Raw genomic sequence first — 15494 nt, 5'->3', positions numbered from 1 at the left:
GAGGAGCCTCCCTCCCTTCCCACAGCCCTTCCGACAAGGACAAAGGAAAGTGAGTCATCCCATCCAACTAGGACACTCGGGTTTCTCACTATCCAAGCTCCGCCCTGGTATCAGGGACCAGAGACCTGATCCTCCCAAAAGTTACTAAATCAGCCAACATGTACAGCACCGTGCAGTATGCAAGAAGGGAAGAGACAAGGTCTGCCTTCATGAATAGTCTAGATAGAGAAGACTTAGAAAGTAAGACTTGAGTGTATAGCGTGATACAGTTAATTGCCAAATGTGTGGTGCTGTAGATTCTAAGTTGCCTTGAGCTCATAGAAGAGAAAGATTATCTAGAACTTGATTATTGGGCGGGATCACTTGAGAGTGGACCCTGAAAAAGTAAGGATTTTTTTTTTTTTAAATTATTTCTTTATTGTTGGCCGTGTTGGGTCTTTGTTGCTGCGCGCAGGCTTTCACTAGTTGCAGCGAGTGGGGCTACTGTTCGTTGTGGTGTGGCAGCTTCTCATTGCAGTGGCTTGTCTTGTTGTGGAGCACGGGCTCTAGGTGTGCAGGCTTCAGTAGTTGTGGCACATGGGCTCAGTAGTTGTGGCTCATGGGCTCTAGAGCGCAGGCTCAGTAGTTGTAGCACACGGGCTTAGGTACTCCACAGCATGTGGGATCTTCCCGGACCAGGGCTTGAACTGGTGTCCCCTGCATTGGCAGGTAGATTCTTAACAACTGCACCACTAGGGAAGTCCCAGGATTTTAGTAGTGAGGAACAGGGAGCCATTTTTGGAACATAGGAAAAGAGCAGGTCTAAGGCAGATCTAAAGAACTATTTGAGAGTTAATGAGAGAACATGGCTGCTGTGGCCACTTTTCTTATTAGAGTTAGATTGGAGAGATGGGTTTGGAAAGTAAAACCCAAGTGGCAAGTGGTTGGTTGGTGGTGATTTCAGGTAGTGATGGGCAAGGTGGACTTTAGAGACTTATGGGATGGGCCCCAGAACTTTCGCTGTGGGGATGAGCTAATAAATCCTGAATTAGGATACGAGAGAGAGGGATACAAGGCAAGGACAGATGGAAAGAGCCAGGTGTGGGAGTTGGAGAGAGGATGGTCAGATGTGTGCAGTTCCAGGGAAAATATGAAGAACCATTTAAGATTTACTAAGTTGGGATGTCTAATTTGGGGAAGTTATTTTCTGGCCAAATAATACTGGACCTCAATTATGAGTTTTACGCTAAAAGTGAAGGTTTGGTGTGAAGATGATTGAAGACGTGCCGTTGGGTACATCTCCAAGTTAGATCTAAAGGAGCACCCCTTATGGAATTTGAGGGAAAAGCATCAGGGTCTTGTGCCAAGTAAGATGTTACATGTGAAAGTATTCTCCACAATTCCACAAAGTAGGTGTGTCGTAGAACAGTGGGAGCAGGCTTCAAGTCCACTACTAGTGGGGTGACCTTGGACTTAGCCTCTTGGTACCTGTTTCCTCATTTGTAACATGAAGGTGATAAAAAGCCCCTACCTCACAAGGTTATTAAGGGATTAAGTAATTATTTGTGAAGGGCTTTAATTTTTTTTTTTTTTACTTTTGTTACATGTATTTCATGTACACTCTACACTTTGCACTTAAATTTTTCAGTTCAGTAGTCTAGATGAGATGTTACACAAAATAGTTGAGAATGTTGTTTATAAAATGAACACCAACATTTTGCATTTTAAGTGTTTGATCGCGGATTTCACTACAAATACTTCAGATGCTCCAAAATAACTTCCATCCATGGGCACAAGTTTTCTTTCTTTCCTCAATATATATACTATAATAATGCACTTTAAATATGGGCAAAAGAATTACACTTCTTCAAAAAGAGCAGCATAGAAATGGAACTCGAAAGGAAAAAATTACACGTTTACACGGTAGTACAGTATGTGGGTAACCCAAAGCCTGAAAAATGGAATTTAGTTAACAATTAAATATTTTAATTTATGACAACCTTTGTCACCTACAAATCATGCACTAATATTGTTCATAATGAGCACCATAGAAGTGTTATAAAAAATTACTTACTCTTCTCCACACCTTCCTAATGAAGAAACAGACTCAGAGATGCTGACATACCCATGGTCACCCAGCCTGGAAAGGAGAGTTCCTGGGATGGGGGCCCTGGTTTTCTGATGCCAGTGCCCTGGGCGTCCTCCCTCATCTGTAGAATATGGACAGGATGACCAAAGGATGAGTCCTTGAGGGGCATGAGAGCCAAGGCAGGAGTGTGTTTTAGGAACATGTGAGAGACGTTTTATGGAAGTCTGTCAGCACTACGGTGGGAGAGATGAAAGTCAGGAAGGAGCCCTGTGGCCATACACAACTCAGAGGAGGCCTGGGAATGTGAGAAGTTGCCCTTGTGCTGCCGGTGCTGGTGCAGCAGCTGAGACGCTTGAACTGGTGGCTGTTCTAGGGCAGTGGTTCTCAGCGTGGACTAGACCAGCGGCAGCGGCATCACCTGGAGTTTGTTAGAAGTGCAAAGGTAGGAACTCAGTGGTGCCTTTGGAGCATGTCACAGGAAACGTGTTAGGAGAGAAAGGGTAGGGGTCACGTTTAGCTTGAGTGATTAGGGAAGACTTCTCAGAAGAAGTGACATTAATTAAAACCAAGGCCTGTAGGTGGAGAAGGAACCAACTAGATGGGTGAGAAAGAGCCTTCAGCAAGGCACCAGAATGTGCAGAGGCTCAGAAGCTGGAAAGAGCTTGACTTGGTCAGGACCATGGCTTGAGCTTAGAGCTTGAGCAGCGGCCAGGACACGTGGGGTCTTATAAACGTTGATAGGGAGTTGGGATATGGTTCTAGGAATAATAGAAGGCAGTGTGTACGCAGGAGTGTGAATTGACCTGGTTTTCATTTTCACAAAATTGCTCTGGCTGCTGGGTGAAGAGTGGTGGGTGGGAGGGAGACAGGAAGAGGAGATGCCAGGAGAGGCGAGCAGGAGGAGATATCCTCCTTCCTCTAAGAAAGGAAAGGAGATAATGTAGACTCATATTTTCAGGTGAAGAGAAGGGGAAATGGTGCTCACGTAGGATGGGGCTCACTTTCTCAGGAGATTTGGTGCCAGAGAAGGGAGAGGAGTTAGGAGTTGCCAGGTAGCAGTGAATGTTGAGTCCGTGCTAGTAATTGGTACTGGGCCAAGATGGTAGGATTTTGTGGGTTTTCAACATTATATTTACTGCCTGGGAGCAGGAATGGGAGAAATAGAATAATGGTGATTCAGAATTGGAGACTGCACTGGTGTGCTTGGGGAAGGGTTGACAGAAAAGTCAAAAGTTAATAGGTTATTTAGGGGTGGGGGTGGAAATGGAATAAGAAAGGAAGAACAGACCAACTGAAGCAGTCGCGAGAGGTGTGCCTGCAAGGCTTGGTGAAGAAACAGAAATGGGTCAGTGGGTACAGTGAAATGGATGAGATGCTCAAACTGTCTCCCTGCCTAAAAAAAAAAGAAAATCTAAGTAACAGGTAATTTGGATTTTCATGGAGAATTTGAAAAAAAATGGCTGAACTCATTTTTAAATTAAAATAGAAAAAATTAAGCTCTCTGTAAAGGTTCTTGTGGTGTGGCCTGTTGCAGGAGGTGGAGGGAAGAAGGTGAGAAGCAGCAGTAGATGGAACCAGAAAGAAAGAAACACAAGTTAAAGAATTTTTTTTTTTTTTAATTATTTTTGGCTGCGTTGGGTCTTCATTGCTGCGCCGGGCTTTCTCTAGTTGCGGTGAGCGGGGGCTACTCTTTGTTGCAGTGTGCAGGCTTCTCATTGTGGTGGCTTCTCACTGCAGAGCCCAGGCTCTAGGCACACAGGCTCAGTAGTTGTGGCTCGCGGGCTCTAGAGCGCAGGCTCCATAGTTGTGGTGCACGGGCTTAGTTGCTCCGCGACACATGGGATCCTCCCAGACCAGGGCTCGAACCCGTGTCCCCTGCATTGGCAGGCAGATTCTTAACCACTGCGCCACCAGGGAAGCCCAAGTTAAAGAATTTTTAACTTTTTTTCACTTGAGTTGTGTACTTCATTGGTATTTCACCTCTTAGGTTGGCCCTTAGATTACATCTTTTCAGGACCTCTCCGAGTGTGAAGAGCAACAGTAGGCTGACTGAACACCCTCTTTCCAGAGAAGGGGCAAAAGGGAAGATAAAATTAACACCGCTGGCCTAAGTGTAGGTGGGGCCTGTGAGGTTTAGGAAGTTGCTCCCCTCTTGTGGCCAATCCTGGAAACAACAGCCAAGAAACGTGTTCTAGGGCCCTGTCTTTTCATTGTTTTCCAGATCAGCAGTCAGCAACACCTGGGAACTTGTTAGATATGCAAAATCTCGGAATTCGTCCCAGACCTGCTGAATCAGAAAATTTGCCGAACCCCACCCCCAATCTCTTTTAAAAGCCCTTCAGATGATTCTGAGGAACGCTGCAACTTTGGTAACCACCATTCTCAACCTATACCCCAATATCCCTACCTCCCTTTCCCTCTTCCCCCAAAATGTAATCTCCTAATTTCTGATTACAAGAATAGCAGAGCTTCCTATTTAAAGTTAATCCTCTCCCTCCATGTTCTGGACTCTAAAACCTCCTGTCTCCCCAGGAATCTTTCTTTTTTTTAAATATACTTTTTTTGGCCATGCCACACAGTTTGCAGGATCTTAGTTCCCCAACTAAGGATCAAATCCAGGCCCCAGCAGTGAAAGTGCTGAGTCCTAACCACTGGATCACCAGGGAATTCCCACCCCTGGGAATCTTGTTCCATCAACGAGGTCCTCAATACCTGTCCTTAAGGTCTAAAAATTATCTTGATCCTACATCTTCTAGCAGCAGGCCTATTTCTCTCTACCCTGCAGAGCCCCTTTTCTGGGGGACAAGCAGGATCCACCTCTTTTTTTCTTCCTTCCCCAGAAACTGCTCTTGGATTTTTCCTTTTTCAGCCACTCTTCCCTACTCCTCCCTTCTGCCCACCCTCACGTTAAGTCCCTTCCCTAAGCTACTCCACAGGGCTGTTAGGATCAGCTAGAATGGATGTGCCTGCAGCTCAGGTGATCTGTGAGCGCTGCCTTCCCGAGCTGTGGCGTTCTGTATTCAAAGTACTCCTTCACCAGTATTTCACTTAACACCAACAAAGGGTTGAAAGCCACATTCCACAAAGGTTTGTATTAATGAACTTTCAACAACAGCTGATAATGGCTTTTTTCTTTTTAAACAGTCCAGGAACACCAGGGGTTAAATACTTCTCTTTCCACTGTTTATTATTAATGTACAAAATATACAAAACCAAAAGAAAAAAGAAAATACTCATCCTCAAATCCATTGTGGCTCTAACCCAAGACCCTGCACAAAACCCAACCAATCCACTGTTTTCATAGAAAACAACTGATGCTGAGACAGGTGAAGGAGAGGGCTGGGAGAGGGCAGGTCATCTCATCGAATCCACCCAGGAAGGCACCTGGTGGGGATTCAGAGGTGGCTGACAGGGCAAGGGAGGGAGCTGGAGGCCTCACACCCACAAGGTTCCAGGTGGGGGCCAGGAGCACGCTAACTCCCAGAGGCAGTGCGTGTAGTGTGACTGGCATGCCCAGCACGCCGGGCTTCAGTTGATGAAAAGCTGGTCTCACTGAAGTGTTTTAATTTCCAGAATGAGCTGCAGGCAAGGGTGGACCACCACCAATGGCCTCACCTATGCCAGCTAAAACTTTTCACCGGATGCCGATGTGGATTTGCCATCATTGAACCTAGCAGACCCATGATGCAAACTTGGGTGTTCACGGAAGATTGCAACGTCTTACTTGAGAAAGGACTCAATGTAAAGCCTGTGTCGGGAGGAGTGGGGATGATGTGTTCCAGAACTCAAATCCAGCCTGATTGAGTCCTCTCAGTGCAGTGGGATACACAATACCCCTTTTACCATCTCCCCACCCCACGAGGAAGCATGAACTTGGCTGGGATGATTTCATAAGTGCAGCTGATCCCGTGTCAGAGTTCTGTGTGCGTGTGGAGGACCCACAAGAGGTGTTCTCCAGGATAACCAGCTTTAGGTTCTCAGGCATAAAGGGTAATACTGGAGAGGCGCTTGGCATAAAGGGCAAATCTCCTCAAAAAGTGAAGCCAACTCGGTCTCCTCTTCAGCAGTCCAGGGTACAGAATGTGTCCAGTCTCTCTCCTCCCCAGACTGGAGGAAAATATGTACATCAATGCGCACCAGTGATCCGAAAACCCCCAAGAACCCAGGCAGGTGGGCACTGAGGGGGCCGGCTCCTCATCAGCTGGGGAACGGGGAAAATGGGCCTCACAGAAGCCATAAAAGGGTGGAAGGAGCAAGGCTGCAGTCCACAGGGGTGTGGGCGGGGTGGGCAGGTGGTCCCTAGGGCAGGGGGGGCCCATTGACACCCGGGTGGTAGAAGGCACAGTTGTTCTCATAGCGGCAGTTACCCTTCATCATGAAATGTCGACAAACAGGGCGATTTGACATGTCTGTGGGAATGATGGTGGAATAGTTAGATAGGAAATGGCCAAGAGGTCAATGCCACCCTCATCCCACCCGTCCAAGGCATCCTGAGACCTGTCTTTCAGAGACCTAGTCTTGGGGACCTGGGGGAAGGGCTAAAGGAAGGAACTGCCATGCATGCTGGGAACGGGGTGACCTCATGTTCTGCCTGGCAGACCCGGGGTAGTGACGTTCCCCAGAAAGTTGTAATGGGACACCAAAAGCCATACGGGGGACAGGGAGCATCCTCACCTCCTCCATGGCTGTGGCCTCCATCATGCCCTCGGTGGCCTCCTCCGCCATGGCCAGGGCCATCATGGCCACGGTGCTCATGAGGGGGTGGCCCTCGATGGTCATGGCCTCGGTGACCAGGGCCATCATGAGGCCGGTGGCCGTGGGGCCCCCCATGTCCAGGGCCTTCATGGGGCCGATGTCCACCACCAGCACCCATTCCTCCACCAGGGCCTTCATGAGGACGATGGCCACTGCCACCACCCATGCCGCCGCCAGGGCCTTCGTGGGGGCGATGCCCACCGCCCATGCCACTGCCAGGGCCTTCATGGGGACGATGTCCGCTGCCACTGCTCATGCCCCCACCAGGGCCTTCATGGGGACGATGCCCACCACCTCCGACCATGCCCCCACCAGGGCCCCCTCTTCCATTTGGAGGTCCTCCTCCAGAGCGACCTCCTCTGGCCCCTCGGAATGGAGGAGGAGGAGGAGGTGGTTCGCTCCCGCCTCGGCCACCACGGCCTCTATGGTATGGCCCCGGACCTGGTCCCCCACGCATCGGGCCACCCCGCATGGGGTCACCTGGGCCATCCCAGAAGGGATCAGCCCCCCGGGGAGGGGGTGGGGGACCCAGGAGACGTGGACCCACTGGCCCACCAGGGCCCCCAGGGCCTCCATGGGGACCTTTTGGGGGGAAAAAAAAGGGAGAGAGACAGTATCAGCTACCTGTTGCACCCAGGGACCGCCAGCTCCCAACCCAAACCAACCCCCGGCTTTGGTCAATCCTGTACAGTTACCAGGCCGAAATTAAGCAGACAAACCCATTCCAACCTCTCACTCACCACCTACCTGGCATAGGTCCGCCAGGTCCAGGGGGGAAGTGCTGCATGCCCTTGGGGCCCCCAGGGCCTCCCGGTGGGAAACCATTGGCTATGGGACCAGGCCCTAAGAGTCCATGAGGCACTGTTAATGAAAAAGGAGTGAAGCAGTCAGCAAGATGATTCTAGAAGAGCGGCATGACGTCTTCCCGCTTAGGTGTGCCCAGCTGACCCCCTCAGACCAACCTGGCAGAGCACTGCCCTCTGTCCAGTCTTCCCCTCCCATGTCTTGCTGCCTAGTGGCAATACCCCTGCTCCCCCAGTTCCACTGCAGGCCTCCTCGCCCAGGCCCCAGGGCTGGCCCCGAGGATTACCCAGCATCTGCTTGATCTTGTCTGAATAGTCTGGTTGCTTCAGCAGTTCCTCTGAGGGATGACTGTTAGGGCTACCCTGTGAGGCAAGGTCATTAAGGGACAAGGTCAACAGAGAATAAGGGTAACACCCGGCAGAGAAGGGAGAGCCCGAGGAAAAAGCAAGCGGGAAGGAGAGCAGAACGGGAGTAAGGAGAAATGGAGACAGTGGGGAAGAAGAGGGAGGCTCGTACCATGATGGAGGTGAGGATCTCCTGCACATTGATGCCGCCTCCTCCAGGACCCTGGGGGCTCTTCCCGGCACCCATGCTTCCCATAAGATTGGCCAGAACAGGAGGCAACTTGGAACCGCCTGCCCCATCGGGTGAGCCACAGGTCCCCCCAGGCTCCAGGGTCTCAACATATGGGGTCTCATCCATGGAACATTCCTGAAATGACAGGAGAGAACAATCAGGACCAACAAGGATAAAGAGCCCGTCTCACATGAAAGATGCATTAACGTCAATCACAACCTCCATCACCACATAACTCACCTCATCTAGGGGGATGAGTTTGGGGGGGATAGGCTCATAGGGCTCAGGATCAGGCTCGTGAGGACTGTCAGGAATGCAGCAGGCGATAGAAAAAAAAAAAGAGTGACAGTCAAATTATTTATTCAAGCCCTTGATTTTCTTCCTAACCCCACCCCCCTTCTAATTACCCCAGGGCACGTTCCCCTCAAGGGCGCAGTACCTCAGGAAGTGAACCCCATTCTGCTCACCTTTCCTTGTTCAGGAAGAGCTCCTGAAGGATCCCCTTCTCCCGCTCAGCCTGGATGTACCGTTCCTGGCTGTTGCTTCCAGGGGTGACAAGAGGCGAGGGCAGCACCAGGGGCCGGGGGCACACCCAGGGCACCTTCTCCTCCATGTTGTCGTGGCTCAGACGCCGGGCCGTCTCAAACGCGTGTCGGTCTGACAGTATCTCTCGCTTAGCTGCCTCTCCGAAGTCCTTGATCTTATTCACATTCACTATTGCCAAGGAGAAAAAAAGCAAGAGGGAAGGTAAGCCCAACCAAGTCCTTTTTAAACTCTCTATACCCCACCTACTATAGAGGAAACTGGATCTCTAACCTCGTTCAGTTTCATCCAGTTCAAAATAGAAATACTCTCTCAGCTTGCCCTCCTCAGGCCAGGTCACAGTTTTCCTCTTCCTGCCTTTCCGGGTCAGCTGGCTAGGATCTCCGGGACTCTCCACTGGCTTTGCATCCAGAGCTCCTGGCTCCAAAGAGGCTATAAACAGAAGTAGTTTCAGAGCAGATCCTTCCTTTCAGAAAACCCCGAAACCTGAACCAGTTTCTAGACTTACCAGTATCCATGAGCTCTGGGACTTCAACAGGGGGAACTGGGGTCCCTGGACGTTCTGTGTCCATAGCCTCAGAAGGAGGTGCTGGCTCTGGGGAAGAAGGTTTGGCTGTGCTCGGTTCTGTGCTCGTTTTCCCTTCAAATGGGCTTGGCTATTGTGAAAGAAAAAGAAATTAATGAGCTGACAGGAAAGGCAAGGCAATTAGTCCAGGTTCCTTGGCAGGATCCCCTAACAGTTCCTATAAAGGAAGACTGTCTCTAACAGTACTCTGCCACCAGTCTACGTCTGAGACACAACTCTTGTCCTCCCCGAGCATCCTAGCTGCTGGGCCCTTCCTTCACCTCTTCACCTGTACCTTTTCTACCTGGTTACTGGCACCTACTGCGCAGCACCCATACCTTGGCAGCTGTGGGTGACAGCACCTTCTTCTTCTTCTTAATTTTGATGCCTGGAACAGGGGCTGAATTGAGCGCATCCAGAAAGCCCAGGCCCTCCATAGCTACAAAAGAAAAGAGCACAAAATGGAATCATCAGACCTCCTTAATAATGCTATTCCTATAGACAAAATCTGGGCAGAAAATTGGCCAATAGAGACCCTGCCTCAACTTTGGACACAATAAGCTCAAGGTGACCAGGAAGCATATGTAGGAGGATTCACACAAGAAATTATTGTCATTATTCTATCTTTCTTTTAAAGGCAGGCAAGCATGGCTTTGGATAGGAATCAGAGCTCAGGTAAGTGACAAAGTCAGCCCCCATGAACGTGACGGCTGGGAGCGCACCCACCAGTCACTGAACAGCACGCCTCCCTACTTCATCTCTAAAATCACTCCTAAGCAACCCTATCAAGGACTCCTAGGAAGGGAGTTCCAAGGGAGTAAACATTAAAGGACACCAAGAAACCAGATGAAAATGGAGGAAAACGCTTCATTTCCATGAAAAGAGTTTGCTCTCAATTCAAAGCACATCCCCCCACTTTGGACTCACGCTGTGGCGGGATGATCTTCACTTTGATCTCTTTGGTGGCATTGGGTGTTGTGTTGAGTGGCTTGTATTTCTTCTCTGCAGGGGGTGCAGCATCTCCTGGGGCAGCTGTGGAACTGTTAGAAAGGGACTGGTCAACAACACCTGACTTGCCCCCTCTTTTCCCCTCATGTCCACAGACCCAACCCATTCAAAAACCAAGAACATGGTCCATACCTCTGACGCTTGAGGGGGATGGGTTTAAGGTTGTACTTGTCAGAAACCACCACTGCACTGGCATTCTTCTTCACAGGCACCAAAGACGGGGTCTCCAGCTCTAGTCCTGGGGGAGAAGACATGGTGTTGGGGCTGGACTCACTCCACACTCTCCTGACTCTTCCTCCCTTAACCTTCATCAAGCCCTATAAACTCCCACAATGCTCCACCCACTAGTCTTCCCTCTCTCCAGATTTATCGTACCATTAAGTCCAACTCTTCCACATAAGGCCCGGGCTCTGCACCTACCCACAGACACTCCAGAGGCCAGACGGCAGCCTTACCGGTAGAGCGGAACTTGGCATGACTGGGCGCCGTGGTTCGAAGGGACTTGGGCTTCTCCCTCTTCTTCTCCGGGGCCTCCTCAGCCCGAGTCTCAGCCTTCACCTCAGTCAACGGTCGCTCAGGAGGGGTGGTTCGACTCTTTCCCTCTTCTTTCCGTTTCTTCTTATCTTTCTCTGTTGTGGAAAAACAGAGCAGAAAAGGATTTTATTTAGATAAAGAGAAAGACTGTCAGTCAGAGGTAAAAAGCAGGTTAGGGGCACGGAAGGCCACATCCCAGTGGGAAAGAAAGAAATACAAGGGATAAAGGGCCTAGCTGCTTACCAGCAGGCTGGGTACTGCTCTGGGAGCGGATCACAGCCATCCAGTCGCTGACAAGGACTGAGGCCAATTTCCGGAGCTCTGCAGGTGAGAGAAAGGGGAAATGCCTAAATAATGTAAGATACACTGAATCATGGAATTTTCCTCTATTCAGATAACTTTCAACCCTGATGCCATTATAACACCGGGCGGGGGGGGCAAAAAGAAGAAACATTTATTAAAGTATGTTGTAAAAACTACACTAGTTGCTTTGCATACATCTCATGTAATTGCTATTACAACCTGAACTTTTTTTTTTTTTGCGGTACGCGGGCCTCTCACTGTTGTAGCCTCTCCCGTTGCAGAGCACAGGCTCCGGACTCGCAGGCTCAGCAGCCATGGCTCACGGGCCCAGCCGCTCTGCAGCATGTGGGATCTTCCTGGACTGGGGCATGAACCTGTGTCCCCTGCATCGGCAGGCAGACTCTCAACCACTGTGCCACCAGGGAAGCCCACAACCTGAACATTTTTCATCTCCCTTTAAGACACAGAAGCATGGAGATTAAAGTTACAAAACTAGAAGATGGCAGAATGAACCTAGTGCCTATGCTCTTCCCTTAACCACTTATTACAATAAAATAAGGAGAAAGGCAGAGGGGTTCAAGTATCCAAAGGGCTACCAGATTTTAAAAATTTCAAGGAGGCAGATTTAGATCCTCGTAAAAAAAAGATTTTCTAGGGAAACTTTTTTCCTAGGATGTCACTAGTGATGACAGCTCTTAAAAGAATCAATTAAGTGTTGCAAGAGTGAAAAAAGAACTTAAAAACAAACTGATTTAGGATGAAGGAAGCAGAGTTTATCTAGAGAAAAAAGATGGTCAGAGAATTTAAAGATAAAAAACAGAATTTATTTCTAAATATATGGAAAAATGCATTTGTAGCTCTTTCCTTCTGTACTTGGCAAATAAAATCTCCTATCTACGGGACCTCTCTTCTTGCCAACATTTCCACTATGGGCTGATTTAATAATGAAATTGTTGTACGATATTAAAACTTAACTTTTTAAAACAGTCACACAACTGCCAACTCCTATACCTAATGCAATATGAACCCCAATGCCCAGTGGGGGAATATCCTGAAACCTCTTTGAAGCAATCGATACTATGGTCCAGTAAACTTAACTACAGTCAATAAGGAATGTACAAATTTCAGTATCTAAAGGAAGCACAGAATAATAATTAAACCTATACTCAAAGATGGCAACACAATTAAGCCAGCTGGAACAAGGACCAATATACCTCAGTGAAGAAACAAAAGATAGGCAATGATTTAATGGGATCTTCTGTGTTACAGTTTATCCTACAAAGCTACTCTGAGATGTCAGAAAAACAGTGAAGTGCTCATTATATAAAAGGACCTATAAACAGAATTAATACAACTAAAAGAACGGAAAGCTAGGGAATGTTTTTCACTTAAACGATACTGTGAGTTAAAATAAAATCGTGATCCTTTATCCCGGAAAATGTTCCCAGTGTTTTCTCCTCTAGCTAAACTTTCCAAAGGGACCTAGCATACCATTCCCCGTAGACAAAGAGCGGGGATCGGCTCTGCTACAATGCTGCTCACTTGCGGGAAACCAGTGTCGTGCTCACTGGTTTATGCCTTGGGTTATGGGTTTTGGGTTATGTTTTGGGTTAACTCTTGGATATAAACCCTTTTCTTCTCTAAAGAAAAGCCTGTGACTTTCTGGAGCCAGGCTTTGTCTTCAAGCCAGAACTGTATGCCCTTGCCAGGAGCTCCAAAACCCTTTGTCTTAGCAAAGGAAAGAATCTGTTGCTATCAAAGCTATGATATACTCCAGCAGTCAGGATTCTGCCCATGCCCTAGAGCAGGGTGTTTATTGGTAGAACGAGCATACCTGTTGTTAGGAAAATAGACATTGAGGGTCCCAGAATATGCTCTATTTATTGATATTTAGAGAAGCAGAAGTAAATGATGACGAAACATTCTAGGATGACACTATTTCCCCCAAAGAATTTTAAGTGTATGGCTTTTACACCAAGAGATCTTAAGAAATGAAGGTAACTGAGTGGAAGTAACGGAAGAAGGCCCAGGACACAGAGGAAAGGACTGGCCCCTACCTTCATCCTCACTTGACTTGCTCAGCTGCTTCACCAGTTTGGCTGTGTTGTTCTATGAAAGGAAGGGAGCAGCAGGATGGTAAGTGCCAGAAGGAAAAGCAGCCCACTCAGAGCTAACCACTCCCACAAACGCACAATCTCTTAACAGCCACTAACACTGAGATAGACCTTCTCTCTTACAAAGCCCTTGGAGACGTAGTCTTACTCCTTAAAACAACCCAGTTAGGTAGGTTCAACCATTCCCATTTTACAAATGAAAAAACCGAGGCTCAGATATATAAAGTGCCCCACGTCACACACCTATTAAAGGACATAAATTTGAACCAAATCTTGATTCCAAACTCCTATTTTTTTCTACCATTCTACCTCACAGGCCCAAGACTATAGCCACATCAGAGTCAATGGGTTTTTCATCTGTTAGCCTAAACCAAAAAGGAAGAACCAGGATTGTAAAGACTGAAGGTACCTGCTTGAGATGGTCAACAGTGAGTGGTAGGTGCTGCAGGGTCAGTAGAATTTGCTGCAAGAGGGGAATGTTGTTGGTTGTCTTTGAATATGTCAGCCAGTTGTTAAGAAGCTTGTAACCACCAACATCAATAAACCTGCAGGCAGGGAGGAGGCTCTGTGATGCCCTTCCTGGGTCTTGGGAGTATACCCCACCCTCCTAGTCCCCCAGCAATAACCCAGGAACCCCGTGCCTCACCCCCCCTCCCTTCTAAGTACCCAGCCACCCAGGTCCCCACTTACTTGACCAATATTTCTGGTGAACGGGTCTGCAGGAGAATGTTCAAGTAAGTGCATCGACTCACCATCTTTCGTGCTTCCTTCATCAGACTGTAAGAGATATGTCAAGGTTAGAAATGAAGCAGCCCGAAAGCACCTCTTCTTTGAGCAGACATCTCTAATCTGTGGGAGTACCTCGAGATCCCTGATGACTTGGGACTTTGCTACAGGGTGGGAGGATCACACAGGCCCCTAGGAGGATGGGGTGGATCAGGATTGATGTGGAAACACCCAGAGGGATGGAACACAATGGAGGAGATGCACTGAAGTCTCCGATCTGAGGAGGTAAGTGTCACTGCTTCTCTAACCCACAGGACACATTTTATTCTGCTTCCAGGTGAAGAGCCCTAGGCTTCAACTACCATCTCTTCGGACTGGCTTAGTCACTCGCTTTCTCCTGGAAAACTTGAGGATCCCTGAATGAAAATGACATTTGGGGCATGCAGAATGCAACCCAAAACAGAACTAAGAATCCTGTCACCTGACTCCCCTGCTTACTTCCTTCCTTCCCTTGGGACTGTGGATCTCCAAATATCCAGATGCCATAATGACCGGGGACCAAGGGGTCATCTTTTCCTATCACTAGTTCTAACATAATTGGATTTGAATCCTATTCCACTGACTCCCATTCCTCTTAGGGAACACTTTCTGCTATCTGCCTTAATTATAGTCATATTACAACACAAAATATTCTCCACTCACAACAAATTCAAAGGGTACAGACTCACCTGAAGATCTTCGAAATCCCATCCACACTCTTGACTTCCCCATCTCGGTTAAGGAAGCTATCCAGGCCCTTGAGAAGCTCTTTGGGGTCTATGGGACCCGAACCCATGATCGAGGTTTTCTAAGATGAGGATAAAACAAACCCACAGAATAAATGGGTGGCAAGGACAGCCGCAGTTGCCCTCTAATAAATTCTATCTCTGTGTTTGACAAATTATTAGTGATTATTTAATCTACATTCAACTGCACTCACCATTATCTAGGTAAGAAAAATCAACACAGACAAGTGTCCCTACTGAGAGAACAGCCCTGGCAAGTGAAGCACTGTGTCCATACATGACTGAAGGGGACGACAGTCAGACTGGAGGACTGAGGCAGCGCCTCTCCTCTCGCTCCCAGTTACATCCTTCCCAGGACAGCTGCACTTCACCAGATTGTATCAGAGCTAAGATTCACATTCCCAAAACACTCAACTCTCCAAGTCATTTTTGCTTATCAGGTCCCGTTTCCCCTTAGTTGCTAATGAATCGAGCTTAAAAAAAAAAACACCAAATCTATAGCTTGATAAGAACTGGGCCAATCATGGATGTTGGGCTGTCTTCCAAGAGTCAACTCCTTTCTATCTTAGCCCATGAAGAGTCAACCGCTTGGGAGATTGGGATTGACATATATACATCAATATGTATAAAATGGATAACTAATAAGAACCTGCTTATTAAAAAAAAAAAAAAAGTCAACCGCCACAGGTAGCAGGATATGTTCTGCTTGCACC

At 48.1% G+C, this 15494-nt stretch overlaps 1 protein-coding gene across 1 annotated transcript; it reads right to left on the bottom strand.

Annotated features, from left to right (window-relative positions):
- Positions 1-6367: 6367 nt before the first annotated feature.
- Positions 6368-14831, bottom strand: PPP1R10 (protein phosphatase 1 regulatory subunit 10). Its single transcript, XM_065885178.1, has 18 exons — positions 14725-14831; positions 13961-14047; positions 13680-13815; positions 13214-13265; positions 11097-11174; positions 10775-10948; positions 10452-10557; positions 10239-10351; positions 9650-9750; positions 9255-9402; positions 9020-9178; positions 8671-8917; positions 8444-8507; positions 8144-8338; positions 7914-7989; positions 7571-7684; positions 6743-7405; positions 6368-6477 (listed from the first exon to the last, which is right to left on the bottom strand). The coding sequence occupies exons 1-18, from the start codon at positions 14829-14831 to the stop codon at positions 6368-6370; spliced, it is 2730 nt and encodes a 909-aa protein (XP_065741250.1).
- Positions 14832-15494: the final 663 nt, after the last annotated feature.

Source organism: Phocoena phocoena, chromosome 10 (assembly GCF_963924675.1).
Source record: "Phocoena phocoena chromosome 10, mPhoPho1.1, whole genome shotgun sequence".
Lineage (NCBI taxonomy): Eukaryota > Metazoa > Chordata > Mammalia > Artiodactyla > Phocoenidae > Phocoena > Phocoena phocoena.
The sequence above is the reverse complement of the archived record's forward strand: the minus strand, read 5'-3'. Positions and strand labels throughout refer to the sequence as shown.